Raw genomic sequence first — 22790 nt, 5'->3', positions numbered from 1 at the left:
GCATGCGCTGTTGATAACTGCTGATAACAACGCACATCAGAATGCGTTGCAAAAAATGTGTTTGTTAAAGGAGGTTTACAGTTCTTGCATATATGTTCAAAGAGGAATTATTAATAACATATATAGAGTGATGTAACATGAAACATTGTCACTCATAAAAACCTATGCATTTCACAGAATAAAACGTTTAAGGGGTGTTATGGTTACGTTGCACTAATAGAAAACCTATGGACTTTGGTGAACAAACTTTGTTAAAGGAACAATATGGTTACAAGTAAAACCCAAGAAACTCGCCAGTTCTGGTAAGCTAAGCAATCATAACTCACGCCACAACAATGCACTGCTAAGACTAACACCCAGGACATCAAAGATGACATTACAAATGCCATTGATGACATCACTGATACATCAAATGTGAAATTAATTTTGATGAAAAGACCCTACAAGGGGTTGCGTTTATAATGTTGGTAACAAGATGTCATGGGTGATCGGGAGACATATCATGAACTGCTTAATGTATTAAAGAATGTACTCATCTAAACAAAACATTATATTGGAGTGTTGTTAATACAGGAACCTAATCATATATACACATTGGCAACGACTGCAGCATGCACCATCAAAATACAATATTTTGAATCTGGTAATTTGTGATAGTAAAATAATGAAGGCTACCTTATCAAATTTTGGAGTAATGTTAAACATGGAATAAATAGCTAACAATTCAAGACTTACTACAAACTTGTGTTAGCAGAAACAATACATAGGAAGACCCACAAAGCATACAAATCAGAGGCACATAAAGGTTAACTAAAGTAAGGAAGAAAGAATCAACATCACCATAAAATGGCAACAACATTGAAGTTCATCTTCATGTATGCAAATGAATTGTGTGTTTGAGGCCTGCTCATTGCCCCGTGTATGTGCACCAGGAGCTGGTACCAAACCCTAACTAAAGTACTTTATGAACATACAACAAGGTTAACGTCTAGATAACGTCTAGATATATAGCACCTTTTTAAATGTTTAATATTGACTGTAAGTGGACAAAAACACCTGGCCTAGATATGTCAGTGTCATCAATTACATTTGTGAGGTCATCTTTGATGTCCTGGGTGTTAGTCTTAGCATTACACGTTATAGTTGCTTAGTTTACCATAACTGGTGAATTTCTGGGGATTTTCGGTTTTACTTGTAACCATAACGTCCCTTTAACAAGGTTTGTTCACAAAATTTCATGTTTTTTTTATTAGTGCAACTTAACCATAACGTCCCTTTAGCAACGTTTTTCACTGAATCAATAATATAAACATCCATATTCATGATAATGTGTGTCTCTCCAAAATGGCCGACACACATTTGTATGTACATAGCAAGCACATGAAGTAAACCTTACATTTTGTCCACTATTTATCCAGTAGCCAGCATGGCTGTTCCTGTGGCAGAATACTCAATTGATATTTGATATTGGAAACTAAAATGGCCTCCAACATCAGAGATGTAACTTCATGTGATGTCCTCGGGGACCAGCACACCAGCCTTCACTTTCTGTGATATCATCCAGATCAATACTCATGTAAATGTCATGTCCTGCGATGTTGGAGAGTGATTGATGCCACTCCTGCTACCAGTGCTATTTTGGTAAATGGACTTCCCGAATATAAAGCCTCCCCGTATAATGGCATTTTACCCTCAAGGCTTCATGCTTGCAGAATGCAGCGAGAATCAGCTTGGCCATACAAGGATGCTCATTATTTAGTGGCTTCCCGGTAGAACCCAATCAGACAGGGCACAAACATGCTATGAGATGAAAAGTGTCCATTGTCAAGCTGATGCATATAACTCATATTGCGTTCCATTATAGTGTGCTTTGGGATGTAGGGGACAAGACAGATTCTGGATATATATAAACTCATAATCTGGACAGGGCATGGATGACATTTCTGTGGGGTTGAGTGGAGGAGCAGGATTGTCCATGTTTTCATACCACCCATAGCAATCTCTCCCATCAAAGTGGAAAATCTGCCCCGGCAAACAGATGAACATTACACCTGTTGCACAAAAGGTTTTCCCAGTGAACTTGAAAATGTTCTACCCCCACGCCCCATGTGGTTACATTTCAGAAAATCCGAGCACGTGGTATATTGTGGTCCTCAGGTTGGCCAAAGGGTTGGTTTGTGACAAGAAAGCATATACATAGAATCAGACAAAAATGGTCTCCTCCAAGTCCGAAATCAAAGAAATCAAAAGCCCATGCCATACAGCACGGCCTCAGCATGATCAGGTGTACCCAGTGCTGGGGGGCATTCCGAGCTTAGAAGAGCTCTGCTCCAATTTGTCTTTATGCGTTTGGTTTTGAACTTAAGCACATTGAAGTGTGCTTAAAGTTATATGTGTATAAATCAAATGTGTTATTTTCCCAAAAGCATTGTGAATGATGCAATATTAGAAATTGGAGGGAAGCGCAAAGGTGCTTGCTTTGTGACGGTTACTACAATCAAGTGATCATATCTTACATTTTTTACGAGTTTCTTTCCAGAGGCGATTGTTTAAGCTACCATTACTTTGCTTGTTGCTAACTGTAGGATGCCATTCAAGATGCCGAAAGTAAAACTAGAATCATATGTATTTTGCCTAATTATATAGCCAGGTTGGCTTATTATGTGATTTGGACACATTTGAAGTCATCTCTCTAAAATTTAGAATTATTTCATTTGCACGTTTTTTTTAAAGCAAATAACTTTCATGACAGAATTAAACCCATATATCTTCATTGCTCGTCGCCTGCTTCCCAGATGGCATTCAAAGTATTTTTTTACATTTTCAGGACTGAACAAACAGACCCGGCCTCTCTCAAAGCCCAGAACCCATAATGGTGGTTGTGCAACATGACATTCTCTGTAAAGGCCAGGAGTCAGGTTGTAGCAATCTTGCCCTGGACTTTGCCAATAAAAGCTACGGCCCAGTAGTTGGCTGAGACTACCAGGTCAATGGAAGGCTTTTTGAACAGAGGCAGCATACAGGTGTTCTTTAGATCTCCGGGGAAGAAACCATAGAAACAAGCATTGTCAATGTCCCTCATCATATGCCATTTCTGCCCATCTGTACTCTAATGCAATAGTGTCGGCTTCACCATCTAATAGCCCAAACTAATAAGGAAGGGATCCATTTTTTTTAAACTTCTTTTTATTATTTTCATGATAATAAACAGAGAAAAAAAAAAGGAAAAACAGATAAAAAAAGCATCGAACTGAAGCACACCCCCACCCCCCAAACCACCCAACCCTTGCCGTAGTGCCAATGGTCCTTCCTGCCCAGTTTCCCTCCCAACCTTTTAACTGTAGATGTCCAACAGCTTGAGTCTTTGGGGGCACCATTGTTCCCCGAATTCCCCTTTCAAATAGGCCAGCGTCTCTCCCCAATCCACCGAGAAGTTCCCCAACTTATTGTTAGCTGCAGAAGATGCCCATTCCGTCAAAACTATATCCCACATTTTCCTTAACCACTCTTGCTGTCGGGATCGTGGGGCTCTTCCACCTTTGAGCAATGATGGCCATTGCAGCCAAGGTGAAAATCACTTTCGCCTTAGTTCTTCCTCTCCTCTCCTCTTCGCCCCCCAGCCCTCTCTACCCCAGTAAAACCTCTTGTGGATCCTGACTGGCTCCCTCCCCCAACGCCTGAGAGAGGGCCTGTGCGACATCGCTCCAGGAAGGCCTAATAATGGGGCAGTCCCACCATATGTGGGTTGCTGAACCTACTTCCCCCACAGCCCCTCCAGCACTTCTCGGTTGCCGGGTACAGCGTTTCTAAAGTGGGAGAGGGGGGGGCTGCAGAACTTTGAGAGACATGTTCAGTGGTGAAAGGGTGAAAACGTTTGAGGAATGCAAGCAGGAGTTTGGGGTAGGAGAGAGGGAGAGGCACCGATACTTCCAGATTAGGCACTGGGTAATGTCTGGGGTGGTAAGGAAGGCTGCAACTCAGGACCCAACGCAATTTGAACGGTTTCTTACTACCCATGAGGGGTCCAAAGGGTTAATCTCAGATCTATATAGGCAACTAGAGTCTGCTGGCCCGGAAATCACTTGGGCGTACATGAGGGGTTGGCAACAGCAGCCGGGGGTCAGAAAGGGACAAGAGGACTGGGAGAGGTTATGGAAGCAGATCCCAAAGGTGGCAAAGGCGATCCAGTTGCAGGAGGCTTGGTATAAGTACATGTATGGTTGGCATTAAACCCCGGATCCATTTATTTTAAATTGTACTGCCTGGGGAAGAGAAGGGAATAGTTTCTACCTGTAACTCCATTTCTCCAGCATTGGTATCTTTCATGGATTCACATGCTTAGAATATTCCCCGTCGACAGACTGGGAACCCTCGGTACACTTATAAAGCCGTTTCCCATAGGAAAACCTCTGACACTTTTGTGTCCTATCTACGTCGTTTTTGGGGCCACCCACGCATGCCCCACTAGGACGTAGCAGTATAAATGCCCCGCCCCCGTGGCTCCCTTCAGATTTTGACCCCTCCAAAGCATAATGGGGTGAAAACCTAGTTATACAAGTAGAATGCATTCCGGGGAGGCCGGCGGGCGCATGTGAATCCATGAAAGATACCAATGCTGGAGAAATGGAGTTACAGGTAAGAAACTATTCCCTTCTCCAGCATTGGATATTTCTTGGAGTCACATGCTTAGAATAGAATATACAGCAGTGATCCTGAAAAGGGGAGGGGTGAATGCAATCCGGCACCCTCCTAAGCATACGTATACCGAACCATGCTTACCAAAAACTGCCACTGCCACTTTATAAATACGCAAAAGTACATCCACATGTCATATATATATATATATATATATATTGGAATGGGAATGTACTTTTGTGTATATATATACACACGTCCATATATGCATATGCTAAAATAAGTACAGACCCTTCCTGAAAAGGGCTTACCTTATTGAAACAGATGGCGTAAGACTGCTCTTCCCATTTGTACATCTCGTCCGCATGCTGCCGTTTGAGGCAGTAATGGCGGGTAAACGTGAGAGGCACTGACCATGCCGCCACCTGGCAAATGTCTGCCAGCGGGATTCCTGCCACAATGCCGTCGAAGATGAAGCTGCCCTCGTGGAATGAGCTCTCGGACGCCCTTGTAGCAGTTTCCCCGCTTTGGAATGACAGAAGGCAATTGTCGACGAGACCCATCGGGCCAGTCCCTGCTTTGAAATTGCTTTTCCTCTCGCCGATGGACCATATGCAATGAAGAGTTGCTGCGTAGATCTAAGTTGTTGAGTCCGATGAAGGTAACATTTTAGAGCTCTCTTCACATCCAAGGTATGGAGGGCTTTTTCCGCAGCCGATGTGGGGGTCGCGAAAAAGGTAGGCAGGACAATGGACGAGTGTTTATGATAAGCCGTAGGAACTTTTGGAATGAAACAAGGATTAGTTGACAGAACTACTTTGTCCTTAAAGAACCTTAGGTACGGTGGGTCTATGACCAATGCTTGCAATTCTGAGAGCCACCTAGCTGATGTTATAGCTATTAGAAAAACCAATTTCCATGACAAAAACTTCATCGACGATGTGGCCATTGGTTCAAAGGGGGCTTTCATTAACCCTGCTAGCACCACATTAAGACTCCACATTGGTGGAAAACGTTTAACCGGCAGGAATGTTCAGAACAGACCCCTCATGAAGTGTTTCACCAGCCTGTCACTAAACAAGGGAGACGACTGCCTCCTCCTGGAGAACCTAGAGATGGCCGCCAGGTGTACCTTTATTGATGAAAAAGATAATCAGCTTTTCGCCAGGTGTAGCAGATACGGTAGCAGTTGCTCCAGAGATACCCTTAGAGGTTGCACTCCCGGCTGTCCTTGACACCACGTACAGAACCTTCTCCACTTACACGCGTACGACTTGTTGGTGGAAGGGGCCCGTGCTGCTTGCAGGATTCTCTGACAATCCGACGAAATGCTCAAGGCACCAAATTACGAAAAGTCAGGAGCCAAGCTGTGAGATTGAGACTGTCTGGATTGTGATGCCACACTCTTTCTTCGTCCCGGGACAGGAGATTGGGAACCTTAGGGAACGTTATTGGTTGATCTACTGACAGGTGAAGCAGGTCGGAAAACAACGGGTGCCTCGGTCAACATGGTGCCACTAGGATGACCCGGCACCTGTACCTGCGTATCCACTGCAGAGTTCTCCTTATAAGAGGGAACAGAGGGAAGGCGTAGAGGAACTTGTCCGTCCACGGGAAGGAGAACGCTTCCCCAGAGAACCTTCCTGTGGCCCTCTGCTGGCATACATCTTGCACTTCTTGTTCCTCTTCAGGCAGGCTATAGAGACACACACCTCCGGGGCCTTCCCCTCAATGTAGATACTGGACACATCTGCTGATTGGTTAGTGGCCAGGTCAATAATCCTATCTAAGATACGGAGGCCCTGTCCCTTCGATGCATTTCCAGCATCACACAGCCCACGTTTTAAATCTGGAAACCCAGGGTGCTAACAGAAATGCATTTTGTTTCAAACAAAATACGAAGATGGACACCATGGATCTGGAAAGCGCGGCTCCATGCAGAGCCCCTTTCCATTTCCTTGGCAGCCAGAAGACCAGCAACGGTCCCACTGAAAGAACCAGGTAAGTGGGGCTGGTGGGTGGGAAGGGACTGTACAACCCGGGGGGTGGGGGGCAGGGAGATGGCAGGACTGGGGAAGCAGCCAGTCCTCGGCTGCTTAGAACATGGGCAAGATCGTGGGATTCAGTCTGACATCGAAGCGACCCGATTGGTTGCTTCTCCTGCCAATGGTGCTAATAATCGCTCGACATGAGAGAAAAAGAGAAGAGGGAAGATTGGTGGGGGGGAATAGAAAAAGGTGATCTATAGCCACAGGCATTTAACTAAGCTATGACTTATTGCGGAGGGGAAGGGCAGGAACGTTATTAACAAGAAGGGAAAGAAGAAACCAGACCAGGATTACATTTGAAGACAGGAGTGGAGAGGAGATGGCTGCTGGGGAGAGGGAATGAGGCATGTGGTGCGGGCTGATGTTTGAAAATGAGGCAGAGTGCAGAGTTACAAACAGATCAGAGGGGAGAAAGATCACAGGCTGAAGACAAGGAAATAGAGAAGAGCAATAGTTAAGGCACATGATTAGAGGAGGAATGAGAGTTCTAGTAGATGGAAAAGTTAGAAAGAGCAACATTATATGTGCAGTACAAAGCAGGGGTACAGGAATAAATGCTCTTGTGTATGCTTCATTCAGTGCACGCATGCTGTTGGGGCACACCAGAGAGCTTTGCCTCCAATTATCAAGAATAACGGCCTCATCAGAGCGCTTCTAAAAGGGTTGGGATAGGTGCAGAACAGAACCTATGTCAGAACAGCAGTTGCACCCTCTACGCTGACAAATGGGGTCAAGATGTTATGGGCTTTCGCTAATACCAACAGTGCAGCTCCTGCCGCCATGCGATTTTTAGTGCGTGTGTACCACGGTGGAAGAAGAGTGCAGTTTGAAACTGTACTCTCACAGAAGCGGCGTCCTGTTTCCCCCTTCCTCGTTGTAAACTTGGGGTGTGCTTTGCATGTGTGCTGACTCCTGGGTAGCACATGTACTGAAAGCTTAAATAATTCAGCCATCTGCAATTATTTATGTAGAAGCCTGATAATCGAATGTGTGATCACAGCCAATAGGAAGTCCTTTAATGGGAAGTGTTGGTGAGCAGGTGCAAGTGGATCTAGGTTGCATGGCCTAGGACCTGACCCCTTGTCAATCACTGCTAAACTTTTGGTGCCTGCCTGTTTTGCAACCCTTTTTCCCTACTTAAGCAGCCTTCCAGCCCCTTTTCCTTTGCAGATGGTGAGCAGGTGAAAGTGGATCTCGATCATGTGGCCTAAGCCCCATGGCCCTTCTTAGCCCTGGCTCTGCCATTCTGCTCTTAACTCTTAGATCAAGAAAATCCAAAGTGAAGGGCAAACGTAAGGGCAATTCCTGCTCAGACCAGGAGGACAGAAGGCCCAAACCCATGCTCAGACAACAGGTAAGCACGCGTCAACACGCGTTTTTTCCATCCGTCACCACAGGCCATAGCCACCATCACCAGGCAATGTCAACGACACTGCCACTCCTCTAGGGCCTGGACTCTGCAATGTAGCAATCTCACCCACAACAGCCTCAAGCCCATCAGCACTCCCTCACCGTCCACAACACGGAAGTTCATGCTCACCAGCATCCGTTCAGCCATCGCCCATGCAGCAGGCATCACGGACCTCATCACTACACTCGTCAACTACAGGCCTTGATGCCATCTTCATCACTGAGGTCTGGCTAACACCCAACTCCACCCACATCCCAGACGTCCTTGTCCAGACGGCTACACCATCCAACACAGAGACTGGAAATGCAAGACCGGCTGAGGCCTTGCAGTCATCCACAAGACCTCATGGCCCTGAACCAGACTTGACAACAACATTGGCTCCTTTGAAATCCTCCCCTGCCACTTCCTGCTCTTCCCGATGGGCACAGTCACCTTCCATCTCATCTACAGAACACCTAAACCCAACACAACTTTCATCTGAGACTTCACATACCTGGTCACCACCATGTCCCTCACACATGCCAACATCTTCCTAGGTGACTTCAACCTCCCAGGCAACAAGGTCACCTTCGTGACAAGGTGACCTCTCAACACCTTCAGCCTCACACAGCACAGAAAAGACCCAATGAAAGACTAAGGTAACATCCTCGACCTAATTATCACCACCCTGCGTTACCTCCACTACAGCTCTCCCCCCTGCATGACTGCTCTGACCACATGGGCATGCCTTTCAACATCCTGCACACCACCCCAGTCAAGCAGTCACTCAGAAACGCAGCAGGCAAACCTTCAGGTCCTTCAAGAACTTCCCGGTGTAAGCCCTCACCGAACACCTCGCCAAACTCCATCTAACGTGGATCGAACACGGCCAACCAAACTATGACTCTCTACTGGAAGCACTCAATGCCACCCTCTCAGGCTCCATCGACCAATACATGCCTCTGAAACAATGCACCTGCAAACAAACCCTCAGCACCCTGGTATATGCAAGAACTCATCCTCAGCAAAAGAGTCATCCGGAAACAAGAGAAAACATGGTGCCACTGCAGAACTGCATCTAACCAGGTGCTTCTCAAGGAACTCCAAGCAACACCCCGCCGACCACTAATTAACACAGCCAATGCCTTCTGCTATCAGAAACCATAGCAGAGGCAGACAACAAAAGCAGAGCCCTCTTCAAACTGGGCAAGCACTAAATCAACCCGCAACCTGACCCTGCCGTACCCCACTAAAAATGCACCACCATCAACACCTTCTTCATCTACAAAATCAGCAGGATTCACCAGCACACAGACACCAGCACTGTATCCGCAGACCCATCTCCCATCCCTCCTCGTAAAATCTCCAAACCCTTGACAAAATTCTAGACACTATCTACAGAGGACTTGGTAGAAACCCTGGCTGCCCTCAAAGCCACATCGTATACAGGCAACATCCCCCCAGCATCCATACTCAAGACCCTCCCTGCAGTAGCTCTCCTTCCCTACCTGGAGATCATCAACAGCTTCCCTAATTCAAGGCACGCCCCACTGACCCCAAAGACAGGACAAATCTTCCCTTTACTAAAGAAACCTACTATGAATCCCGACAACCTAGGTAACTATCACCCAATCACCCATCTTCCCTTCCTAGGTAAGATCATTGAGAAAGCGGTAACTGCAACAACACATCAACACTGGAATCTCCTCCAAACCTCCCAATCCAGATTCAGACCCGGATGCAGCATGGAGACAGCAACCATATAGGTGGTTGACGACACCCTCAATATCCTTAACAATGCCCCCACCCCCACCGCCAGGTCCTACTCAACCCCTCAGCTATTTTTGCACAATAGACCACCAGGCAATTTCAGACACCCTACATGGGCGCATAGGAGAATCAGCGACCTTGTCCTACCTACGCTGGTTCAAGCCCACCTCACTAATCACCAGCAGTTTGTTCAGATGGACTCTTCTAGATCGCCAATGCTACCTGTCACCTGTGGAGTCCTGCAGGGTTTGATATGCTTTGAACCCTCCTTGCCACACACAACATCCCCATCCACCAATATTCCAATGACGCACAGCTATACCTAGAGATGGATTCCATCAAGGACATCCACAGGCTCAAAACCTGCCTCTCGCTGATCCAGTCTTGGATGTCATCGACATACTTGAAGCTCAACCCATCCAAGACTGAATTCCTACCCCTCATTAACATTACCGAGCATCCAGACATGCAGACCTGGCCATCAACCATGACCCCTGAGCGTTTCACATCAGAGCTCGCTTTCTGCTCAAAGTCCCCCGTTTTCCACATCGACAAACCCCTCTCCTTCAAGACACACATAGGTAAGAAAACTCAGATACCTCTCCCTCCTGTGGAAAACCAAGCCCTTCCTCCCTCTGCACAGCTTTAGATCCACCGATCAAGCACTAGTCCTATCCCATCTGGATGCGGCAATGCCCTACTCGATGGCCTCCTCTCGTACTCCCATGTGCCCTTGAGAAATGTCCTACATGAGGCTACACACCTTATTAAGGGTCTACATAGATATGACCACATCACCCATGCCCTCATCGACCTTCACTGGCTCCCACTGCACACACAAACCACCTTCAAGTCGTGCTGCATAATATGGAAAGCAGTCGCCCTCAGGTCACCCAGCTACCTCGCGGATAAACTCAGCATCTCCAGCAGACAGCGCAGCAGCAGAAGCCAGGACACGTGTTGACTTGAAATTCGCTGCTGCAAAAAGGAAAGGACCAGAAAACAAGCCTTCTCTACCTATGCCCCAAGATCATTTAATCTCCTCCCTGTCAGTATCAGACCCGGGTCCAATGCTCCTACAATTCAGAAAATAACTTGTGACCAACACCTAGGCCATCACGTCCCCCCCCACACCACCTAACTTACTAGATGCCATCCTCTCTGCCACCCTGTACAGCTGTACCCCTCCTCTGTGCCCCTCTGTATCCTACCCCCACTGTACGTCTGTTAACTCTGTAAAGTGCTCCATTGTGTATCTGTATTGTTGTATACCTCTGTAAAGCACTCCATTGCTTCTGGAAGCTAGGTCCATGCTCAATAAATATAATAATAATAATAATAATAATAATAATAATAATAATAATAATAATAATAATAATAAATAATAATAATAAACAAAAGTACTGCCTCCTCTCCAATGCACATCCACAAAATTAGCAGGCAGACAGAAAAGATTTCTGAGTACATAAGCTATTAAAACATCTGTGAACCAATGTATTTCCCATTCTGGCTCACCTAGTGGCTACATGGCTGTGCCAATAGAAGGATATGGTTGGAAAATGTGAGTGGGGAATCAGATCTCATATAAGGGAAAATGGGGTTTGTGGTTGAGGGTGCAGACAAGAACATTGCAGGTGTTTGGTGAGGATGTAGTCATAAACACAATTTCAGTTTGATCAGAGTTGTAGGAGGTCTTGAGTTTTTTTTTCTGTTATCCAGCAGCCAACCTTCTGCACGCCATTTAGTTATTTTATTTTTTTCACTATTGTTGTAGTGTATTTTCTACCCGTGTCAAGCACTTTATTGGTATTTATACACCATTTTCAACAAATACAAAAATACAATAAATTACAGCTTGGCCACTGAAGCAGCTCCAGGGCATTCGCAACAGGATTGGATTGGCAGCACCAAGAAAATACATCTCACAGCTTACAGAATGTTCCCATATTTAAATATGAATGTCGTCACTTGAGCCATTAATTGCCCCCATCCATCATGAAATTGTGAAAGTGCATCCATTATATTGTCACCATGCAGAGCATGAAGTCATCAGCTCTCAAAAATGTACCTGCCTGTTGATCAACAGACAGGAAGTAAAATGTTAGTTCTTGCATTGAAACTCCTATGACCTGAGTACTTGCTACCACAATCCCCCACGCCCACACTCCGACAAACAAAACTGACTCACATCTCCATCTTCTAACACCTAATACTACTCACAAATTCTACCCTGTCACACAACAGCGACCAGACTGCAAAATATCTCATTAACAGCATATGGTCAGTGCTCATATCTCAATTTCCCAGGCGCAAACCCCTCATGTCGGCTCCAACCCCATCCTCACAGTGCTGACTGCCATTTGATGGATAGTGGACTCTCTCCCATCTGAATGAAACACAAGCTTAGGTGTAACCAGAACATACAACTTCTAATCATGGCAGTCGTGTCTCGGTACTTCCAGCCTGTGCAGCATTCCACTTCCTCCTATGCCCCACTAACATCTAACCCCTCCTCTTCTCCTGCAAAACAATGCTTGACCCAACCACCAAAACGTCAGAGGTGAGCTTTACAAGGCCACTTTGCATTACATTGCTATAGATGCAGCAAGATAGCTCAGCGAGGAAATCCCTTGCCCACACAACTCATTTCAGCAGGACCAAGTAGGGAATCCCAAGAGGGTAGACTGGGCTCTTCATCCTTCTGAGGTCCATCAATGGAGTACCATTAAATTAAGCAATATCCCCAATTATTGCAGTGCTTCCAAGTGGGAGTATTCCAGCAGGAAGCAAGACCTAAACATGGTAGATTACTATTCATGATGCCACCACTGGACGCATGAATATGGACCCTGAAATAGTTCACTCCCTTTAGAACGCAGCACACTCACATACATGATGAGCGAGCGGACTGAAAAGAGGCACCAAACTTCTCAGCAAATCACTCGGTAGAAGACTGTTGCTCCTCATGCAGTGGCGCCCCCAGACATTTTCCATAAGGGTTGCATTCATAAGAGGCAGGTGGGCCAGTGGGGGGGCATTGTTTTATAAGGGGGGGACGTGCCTCCCCCTAGTCCACCCATTAGTGGTGCCTCTGTCCCCATGAGCCTTTATGTCTATGTTCTTTCTAAACATAATAGATCCCAGTCCTACCTGAAATACATATAGGGCCACCACTGCTCAAATGCACAGATGTGCCAAAGAAAATGGAGAAAATGCAAGTCGCTGGCACCCACTCCCCCACGGCGATTTACCTTCCTTGGCGAATTCCTTCAGCTTGTCCTTGTAGGAGGTCTGCAGGAGTTGGATGAAGTGCTCCGTTGACTCAGTCACAACCTTTCGGATTCCAGAGAGTTTATCTTTCAGGCCAATGTACACGCTTGGCAAGGTGTCATCCCCTGCACTTTTCTTGAATTCACAGTATTCCTGCGGGAACAAATCCAGATGTTAATTCGCTTCGAGGTGCACCTTGTCACTTGAGACACAGTTAGGAATGGGCGAGTTGCATTCAGTGGTAGGAGTTTGCAAAAGGCACTGGCAGGTGTTAAAGAGGAAAGGGGTTATGTATTTATTCATGTAGTTTTATTTACATGCAGCTTCGTTAACTGCCTTAAAATGCATATACATTAATACTAAAAGTCGTCCGTTAATCAGCAAAGTAACATAGCAAGTACCAAGTAATGTACAGTCAAAGAAGGAACAGTGACACAACTGTCCCCCAAACTCGTAGAACAATAGGTGACACTAACCTGTGAAGGGAAGCCTAATCACCAGCAAAATTAGATTGCAGGAGGTAAAAATACTGAGCGAGAATATGCCCTGCTAGGGTAACCTTAGGCCAAGACCTTCGAATGGCGACTGTGCCCTATAGAGCGACTAGTGGAGGCTATGAATGAGCCAACCACAAAAGCCAAAAGGAAGGAGACAAGACACAAACGAAGCATGAATCTGGGATGGAAACCAAAACAGCTCAAACCATAGCATGACATGACAATGGTACCAATCTATTGAGTAGCAACAGAAGCACCTGGCTGCGACTGACTTGCAGATGCAGGAACCACTGCTAAACAGCAGTAATATGGCCTGTGACTGGCTTCCAGATGCAAGAACCACTACTAAAAAGCAGCAACCTGGCCTGTGACTGACTTACAGATGCAAGAACCACTGCTAAACAGCAGCAACCTGGCCTGTGACTGACTTCCAGATGCAGGAACCACTGCTAAACATCAGCAACCTGGCCTGTGACTGACTTCCAGGCGCAATAATCACTGCTAAACATTAACAACCTGGCCTGTGACTGACTTCCAGATGCAAGAACTACTGCTAAGCCGTAGCAAACTGGCCTGTGACTGACTTCCAGATGCAAGAGCCCAATGAGATTTCACTTGTATGAGGCTACCGCTGAGTAGGATTGATGTGGGTGGTCCTCAAGAAGACGGATATCAAGAATTTACTTTTAAATGCATTTATCCAATACTATAGAAACACTTTAAGTGAACACCAAAGAGGTAAATTGTGAACGTATTTGACTAGCAAAAGCCTGCGCTAGTGTCGACACCTCTTTGGTTCTCAAGGGCACACAAGGGGAACGTTGCTACAAAGTCCCAAACAACAAGCAGATAACGTGAACGCACATACACCCTAAACGAGATTACGAAAATGTGATAACTAGTTCCCAGATTTCCACACACCCACCTGCAGGAAGTAGATTTCATTCCTGTTCTTGGCCAGGTTTTCCACCTTGATCTTGCTCTTCTTCAGCTCGTTGCACTTTTGCTCTAGGTGGGTCTGGATGCTGTTCGATTGGTTGACTGCTGCGCGCTCTTTGTCCTCCAAAAACTCGAGAACGTCGTTGTGCGCCTTCTTCACAGCTTCAAGCAGCTCCTCAAACTGCGCCTTGATGGCAGACTTGGCTTCGGTGACGGAGTTCTAATGAGGAAAAGAGCAGGAGCTACCATGAATCGCAAGCCCGACAGAAAACCAATATGCGCGACAAGCACCCGCCAGGCATAGCCTCCACATGTGTGAACTGGACATGCAAAGCGTTCCATTAGCTTTAGTTTCATTCCATGCATTATCTTTATTTAGAAAACGCACATTGGTAGCGTTTCAGGGCATGACAATGACCTTCTTCGTGCAAGTAGCTCATTTGCAACATCACTATGATGAACAACAACTTGTGAGAGCTTTAGAAATGCCTCCCGTCCATTCAATTTTTAATTTATTTTTTGTTGATGTTAACAAAGGATGAACTCAGTAAGTATGCAACAAAAATAAAACAAGGTATTTCTAAGGTATTGTCTTACAGTGCTAATCAGTTGGTTTGTATCTCTGATAAAGTCCTACGGTTCTGGGAGGCTGAAGTCTTCATTGCATGAGGATGAACAGTGTTTTAACACATCACCGACAAAATAACATTTCGTAATATGATAGGGAGTAATAGGTTAATGCCCGGTCCTCAGCATATGATAGCACATTTATGTATTTCATTGAAGGAGAATCGTCTTTTACGCAGCTTTGTATGCACGTCTTGGAAAATACTGAATCCTTTACAAGGACTGTCTGTTGCCAGTATCCTATACCTTAATCATGTGAAGAAACCATTTCCACTGCTGCAAAGGGGTTCATGCTGGGCTATGCTAGTCACTCGTGCCAGCTGCACGTCAGGCTGCAGTGGTTTGTTCACAGGTGTGAGGCAATTCAAGTACAGGTGAATTAGGTCAGTTGCTAGAGTTGGATGCATGATAAGACACAGGGCCTCATTAAGGGTCCGGCAGTAACTGTGCTGGTAAAACCGGCAGTAAGCTGCCGGACCCGTAAACAGTTACTGGAGCCTGGCTTGCTGGTAACGCCACAGTATTACAACCCCTGTGGCCGGAAAGTCATGCGTCGGTAATATGTTGTTCCCCATTCCCGTGAAGCCACATGATACTCTATGGGAATGGGAACCACGGAAACACGTCACCGGTAATAACGGTGCCAGTGCTTCTGTGAAAGTCTGAGCGCGTGCGGGTCCGCCTGGCAAGTCAGACCTGCCAGGCCAGAGGGCACCTGCTCACCAGACTTGTACTTTGCCAGTCCAGAAACAACGGTGCCGGTAAGCTTACCGGCACTGTTGTTTTCGGACCGGCAAGGTTGGAATGAGGCCAATTGTTTGGTACTCCGGTGTGCGGATAGACGGTGCTGCTGTGTACCAATTGTAAGGAAGGCATGGTATCAACAGCAGACACAGACACAATAGATTCTGTGTTAGTTTAAAACAACTAGGTTTTATTTCATACAGTTGGGAGAATAACTAACTGGCCCTAACTCTAAAGGGATGTGTCTCAACCTTTGAACAAATAACATTCAAGTCCAAGACCGTCTAGTCAAAATAAAAAGGCCTATATTTTTTTTTTTATTTACTTGTTTTTAATCAAAAAGATTTTTGCAAGGTGTCAAGAAGATGAAGAAGAACGCAAAAGCTTTCCTGAAGTTTTCAGGTAGTTTGTAAATAATCAGTTCAGGGTTTTGTTGGAAAGAAGTTCACTAAAGGCTGTTCAGAAGCAGGAGAAGAATAAGTGATTTAGCATTGATCAAGACGAAGGAGAAGAAGGAGAAGAAAAAAAGAGAAGAAGAGGAGGAGATTTTTTCCTCCGAGTTTGTACATGCTTTGATCTTTTCCATGGCCCTTTCCCAAATCTTTGCTGTGGCGATCGTCCATCTCGTCTTCTCTCCCGAGATCAGATGGTTCCACTACACCTCCTCTTCCCGCAGTTTGGAGTCCCAAAGGAGCGGTATTAAGTACGCAGTTCTTTCATGCTTCATTTGAGGGCAAGACATCACCAGATGCCTCACAGTTTCTGGTTGTCTAGGCCTATGTATAATCTGCAATTTCTAGAAGAAGAATTAGATTTGATAAACAGAATTTCTTGCGTAGGCAAAAGGTTTAATCACCCTTTCATAAATGTCCTTCTCAGGACCTTGTTTGGAAATTTGGTACAGTATGCCAGCGGCACTTTCAGTTTGTTAAGGGTTGTCAGTAGATGATTTAGTAGTTTGTTCGCTTCAGAAAATCCAATTGTTTTAATTCAGTCTAAGGTTTCCATTTTAGATTTTACTCTGAGGATTGCAGATCAAGTCTTCTTCTGTTTTAGCTTTTTCGTTTAATTTCAATTTTAGAGATAGTACGCATGAGTTTAACAGGGCACAGTGGTCGCTTTTGATTTCTCCTCCGATTAGTTGGTAAATAGGAAGTCTGTGCTCCACTACTGCTCCCAAGGAGGGTAAACCTAGTTCTCGTCCGACGGCAGCGATCAAAGTGGATTTGGGTATTCCTAAAACAGCTTTCCATAAGTAACCTTCCAGTTTTTGGCCAAATGGAGACTGGTACATTAGGCATAGCGTCCATCCCGTAGACTAACGATGGGATCACTTTCAATTTGTAAAATAGAAGCACCGCTGCAAGGAGAATCTATCGTATTTTTTGTCGATGGCTCGTGTTTGTGCCATTAAATTACGTGTCTTTTCCCAGAGGGTTTGCTGCATCTTAGCCTCTTTTCGGGAGCCATCGACCCAAACTCCCAGGTATTTGAAGTGTTGAACGATTTCAATGTTTGTGGAATCTAGAAACCAAAGGCCTATATTAAGAAAAGAAAACAACCTTTCCCTCCTTCTCAAATGACTAATGTGTAAAGGGGATATAAAAAGGAAAGATAGTGTCTCAAAAGAAATGTTAGAAAGGCTTAGGTAACAACTCCCTTCCCCACGTTCAGGAGCACAGGATCTTGAGTGTTTCTTAAAGGGATAGGTGGTTGTCACAATTCTATCAATATGGCACACGTTGGCTTACTAGTACAATTAACAATTCAGGTTTGGGTGTCAAGCTTTTGGCAGTTCAACCAGTTCTTTAGGCTTAGTCCACCCTGCCACAAATGCACAGTTCAACTCTTAACTTGTACTTTACCACAATTCAACACAGGCTTCCCTCTGCCGTGCACGAGCCGGTCTTTCTTTTCACACTTGACTTACTCTATCACAGTTCAACAAAGGTTTCCCTCCACTGGGCTTGAAGCTCAGCTTTCTTTTCACACTTTTGTCATTTCACTTCTTACATGGGTCTCACTCTGCCAGGCCAATTCCTTTTTACACTTTGGGGGGTTCCCTTCTCCAAGTTCCGTTCCATACAACTTGTATCTTACTTTACTTGTACTGTTGAAGACTTTCGAAACTGCAAGGATTTTACATAGACCTCTGCATGACCTTATTACATTAACAATCTTCATCAACTCTCAACACCAATGCTTCTTGGTTCTTGTAGTTCTTTGGAATTATTTCTTTACTTTGCCCTCTTGGCATATTTAAAGCTCATGTACTCCAGTTTTCCACTTAATCAACTTAAATTTAAGATCGTAGTTACTTACTCACCTTTGTTTCCCACTTCATCACAACTTCAAACATTTTACAGAGACTTTCGAATGTACATTTCTGCTTCAAAGGACGACTCTGTTACTTTGTATACTTCGATCATAGTTCAGCAACTGTCTTTTCCATTACACATTTATCGGCTCACGTGCAACCTTCAAGTTTTGCTACAGTTTGATTTGCCTTTAACACAAACCAGGCCTTTGTTGCCTTCAATAACTCACTGGTTGTGGTAATTGGGTTTCTTTCTTCAGCGCCCTTTCATATAGCAGTCAAGGCCATTACCAATACCTCCTCTGCTCCTCTCAGTCTTCGTTGTTCACCTGGGAGGGGAACGGGCCACCTTGAAGTACTTTGAAAGTGTATCCTTTCTTCTAAATTGGTTTCAATCTTGGAACATTTAGGGTTTTCCGAAAGTATGGAATTCTTGCCTGGCTCTCCCTCATTCTCCACAAGTGCCAATCAGCCACTAGGCCTTCCAACTTTGATAGCCTGGTTCGCATCAGCACCAGAAGAGCTACTCCTTCTCGTACCCAGCCTGTCTCAGAGTGTGCTTGTGCGTGCCACCTTTCATCCTGATAGGGAGTGTTAACAAGTGGCAGGTGTGTGTAGTTAGGATTCCATGCCCGACTCTGCCTGATCTCATTAAAGGGACAGCACCATTGCAGGTCATTAGAGGTAATCTTCCTGGCCTCATTCCCCATCTTACTCAGCTCATTAGTGTTGCCAGTGTGAAGTGGGGAAGAATTGTGGGAGCTGTAGTTTCCCATACAATTGGTAGGGACAGAGGTTAGATGGGCTGTGGGTAAAGGGGGATACCATGTCTCACCATCAGGTGCTTCTCCCCCCACTCGCCTAGTACCCCCTACCCAGATGATCATCCCTCTTTTGTCCACCCCCAGGGTCAGAATCCAAAAGCAATGTCATTTACCTGCCCAACTGAGTACAAGATCCCTGGGGAGTAGGTTTTCACAGGCTACATTGAGATTACTTCGACAATTTGGCCTATTCAAATTGACTGCAACTGGGTGCTAGGAATAGGTGTGCACAGACACATAATGGCAAAACACTGCAAAACAGTGTACCCAAAACAGTTTATGAAGACTCTGACCATCAAAGTGGGGGCTGGGAAAATTGCTTGGGCCTATCTTCATCCATTAGGAAGCACACTCTCAGCGTTCCTGCTTCATCATTCTTTTATCTCCATGACCCATAAGAAGAGGTTACGTGCCAACCTCCTCTGTTCAGACAGACACCCAGTGTATCATGAAACAACATGTGTTTGCCTGGGTCAGTATCCAGGGGAAATATGAAGATGGTCTAGCAGGAGTCCCAGCTGCTTTGGCGGTGGTGTCAACTATTGGCTCTTTGACGTTCTTGTCTCCATCTGCTGGGTGGGTGCTTGGATCTCTTCTGCAGCCAATACCCTAGAAGCTTCCACTGCAAGCTTCTTGGCTCGCCATTCCTTCCACACCGAACATCTTCCACCCATTGATTCCTGGCCTTCTCTCCAATGTGCAGTACCCAGAGTCAGTATGTCTTGTTTTGGAGCAGCACACGTTTGCCACCAGCCATTTTGGTGTAAATGCCTTTTAGGCAAGTGCTGTTGGCCACAGAGACCTGCATGCCGAGACATTTATGTTTCCTTAAACATATCGTCAACCGAAGCACAGAAAACGCAGTCCTTTGGTTGACAGTATATTTAATCACACACTAGCTGCTCAGTACAGAGCCCTGCGAGTGAACGCTCAATGCACAAATAGGTTGATGTGTCCCACATGCTTCGCTTAGAGCATCCTGGTAAGCATCCTCTTCCTCTGTGACAAGACTCGGGGCCTATGGAGCGCTCGAACAGCAGCAGGTTGGGAGAGAAGATTTGGATTGGAAAAGAAAGAACGTAGCAGTGTCGGATGTACATCACATTTTTTCTTCAGGATGCAACAGAAATAACCAATACAAATCTGATCTGTAAAGACGTGTTCCCAGTATCTGGAGTGGTGCAGCACAGGTGAAAACAAATGCATGTTTTTTTAACCGCCAATCATGAAATTGTGTACTTCAAAGTTCAGCAGGTTTCACTTCAGCAGTGTATTGGGCTCTGCGTGTTTCCTACTCATGTTGGAACTCCCACAGTGATGACACTGGAGTGAGGCTCATTGGGAAAATACTGTTCCAATAAGCCCTGACCTATAAGACACAGGCTCCTCGACTGAAACAGTGATGTCTCCCTAGTGATGGAGATTCCCACCACATGTCTCCCTAGTGATGGAGATTCCCACCACATGTTTCCCCAGTGATGGAGATTCCCACCACATGTCTCCCCTGTGATGGAGATTCCCACCACATGTCTCCCCAGTAATGGAGATTGGAGATTCCCACCACATGTTTCCCCAGTGATGGAGATTGCCACCACATGTTTCCCCAGTGATGGAGATTCCCACCACATGTCTCCCTAGTGATGGAGATTCCCACCACATGTCTCCCTAGTGATGGAGATTCCCATCACATGTCTCCCCAGTGATGGAGATTCCCACCACATGTCTCCCTAGTGATGGAGATTCCCACCACATGTCTCCCCAGTGATGGAGATTCCCACCACATGTCTCCCTAGTGATGGAGATTCCCACCACATGTCTCCCTAGTGATGGAGATTCCCACCACTGAATTACTGCAATCTGAAATGCAGAAAATCTATAAGCAAGCGTTGTCAAAGAGAACTGCATGGTCTCTTGCCCTTGATGTGAGCAGCTAATCTAGGGTGACAGATTTTCAACAAAAGAAAAAGACAGGACAAGAGCATAACAAATGGTACTACATTTGGACAATGGCTTCCAGGACTATCCTTTATTAGAGATAAAGGAGTTGGGGTGGGGGTTGCCTGACACTTTCTGGAATATAAATCGTGATGCAGCTATGAAGCTTGTTAAACATCAAGGGTTAGTCCCTCAACTTCAGAGTCAAGTACCTGAGCGTATGCTCTCTGGCGTGCTCTGGACCTTGCCATGAATTTTCATCATTTGCACATCACATGTGTACGCCGGAATTTGCCCTGCACTTTTGCACTCGGCCATGCAAAGTGAGTAAATGCTGCCCGGCATGCAAGCAGGTAATGCAGACATTACTTTAATACTCATTCCCATTGATCTGTGGCCTTCTGTCAGCACTGGTGGCCTTTATAATCTAGAGTATATGAAATGTAATGTGGCCGTTCCGTTCTCATGCTTATGCGACCTGCATGGATAAACTCTATTATTTTATGATTGGAAGGATTGCGACTCTTGCAGACCCTATTTGCATTGAAGGCTTCAGAGTTCTACATACGAAGAATTATTGGCCTTTCCCATGACCATGCTGTGAAGAGGGAACATTTTCTAGGCAGATGACTAATTCCATAGTTGTGTTCCAGCCAGTATTATCCACAAATGGTCAGAAGCAGAATAAGGACCACGAAGGTGCACACAACAAAGCAGAGGGAACAAGAATCATGAGGGAAATTCCACAAGGGCATGCAGCTCCACGTGAATAATTAGCTTGTGGACTACAGAGCAGTGGCCAATATGCAACCCCTAGTTGTGTACTCCCTCTTGCAAGACAGAAACTAAGCCTCGACAAGTCATTCATGCTCTAATGAGATAGTAACGAGATCCACCACTTCTGATGATCGTTGTAGGGGTTACAATTGTGGGTCTATTTCAGAACCTGTTCTGTAGAGCTGTTATTGTTGTTTATTGCGTACATTGCTACCTCTTGGCACATAGTTATGTGAATGTGGTGTTTGCGCTAGTGGGTAGACGTCCCTGACCCTGCCGAGCTTCCCACATTTCCCACCTTTTCAGCTCCTCACAATTATCAGGGCATTGGGCTTCTCCTGCACACCAGGGACTCACTCCATGCACTACCCCAAGTATTAACATCACGCAGTGTTTACCAGTGCAGCTTGCCACACTACACTCTAGCGCACACAGTCCACTAGGGCCAACAGTGCTGTAAGGAAAGCATGGTATCAAGACCGACACTAGTGATCACAGTTCAAGGGTGTTTACTGAACTTCAACTGGGTTTGAAAATGCCTATCTAATCCTAAATCTAAAGATGGGAGCAAGCTATGACCATCAAATAATAATAATGTAGTCCCAGTGGTGTCTTGCCAAAATAAAAGGGACTATACTAATAGACCAATTGCCAATCCTTACTTCTGAACACAAAGTGTGAGAAACAATGTTATGCAACTGATGTTTCCTCGTGTGCTTTGCCTCACTCAGAATGTGCTCTTGTGCTCCACCTTTTATCAGCATGGGGACGTGTAATGGAAGTTAGGTGTGACTCTTGTCGATTATTGCCTGACCTCGCCTGACCATTGTATTGGGACAGGTCAGGTGTAAGTTTGTATTCCCCTATAGTGGGCTGTAAGTGAGAAAGTGTTTGTGTTGTAAAATTGGGGTAGAGTTCTTAAATATCCTACTGGATAGGATGGGCTAAAGTTATTATAGGGAAGGGGATACTGCGTCTCACCATCCAGTGTCTCACTCCCACAAGACCCCTCACCCA

At 45.5% G+C, this 22790-nt stretch overlaps 1 protein-coding gene across 1 annotated transcript in view; it reads right to left on the bottom strand.

Annotated features, from left to right (window-relative positions):
- Window positions 1–22790, bottom strand: part of TRIM16 (tripartite motif containing 16) — a 225244-nt gene that overhangs the window by 111524 nt on the left and 90930 nt on the right. Inside the window, exons 3-4 of the mRNA XM_069654546.1 lie at window positions 14536–14769; window positions 13095–13266 (exon numbers count right to left, since the gene is read on the bottom strand). Coding sequence (XP_069510647.1) covers window positions 13095–13266; window positions 14536–14769 — 406 coding nt within the window. The remainder of the gene's footprint in view (window positions 1–13094; window positions 13267–14535; window positions 14770–22790) is intronic.

This window comes from Ambystoma mexicanum, chromosome 3q (genome assembly GCF_040938575.1).
Source record: "Ambystoma mexicanum isolate Mex_15411 chromosome 3q, UKY_AmexF1_1, whole genome shotgun sequence".
NCBI lineage: Eukaryota > Metazoa > Chordata > Amphibia > Caudata > Ambystomatidae > Ambystoma > Ambystoma mexicanum.
This window is presented reverse-complemented; position numbering and strand designations above follow the sequence as displayed.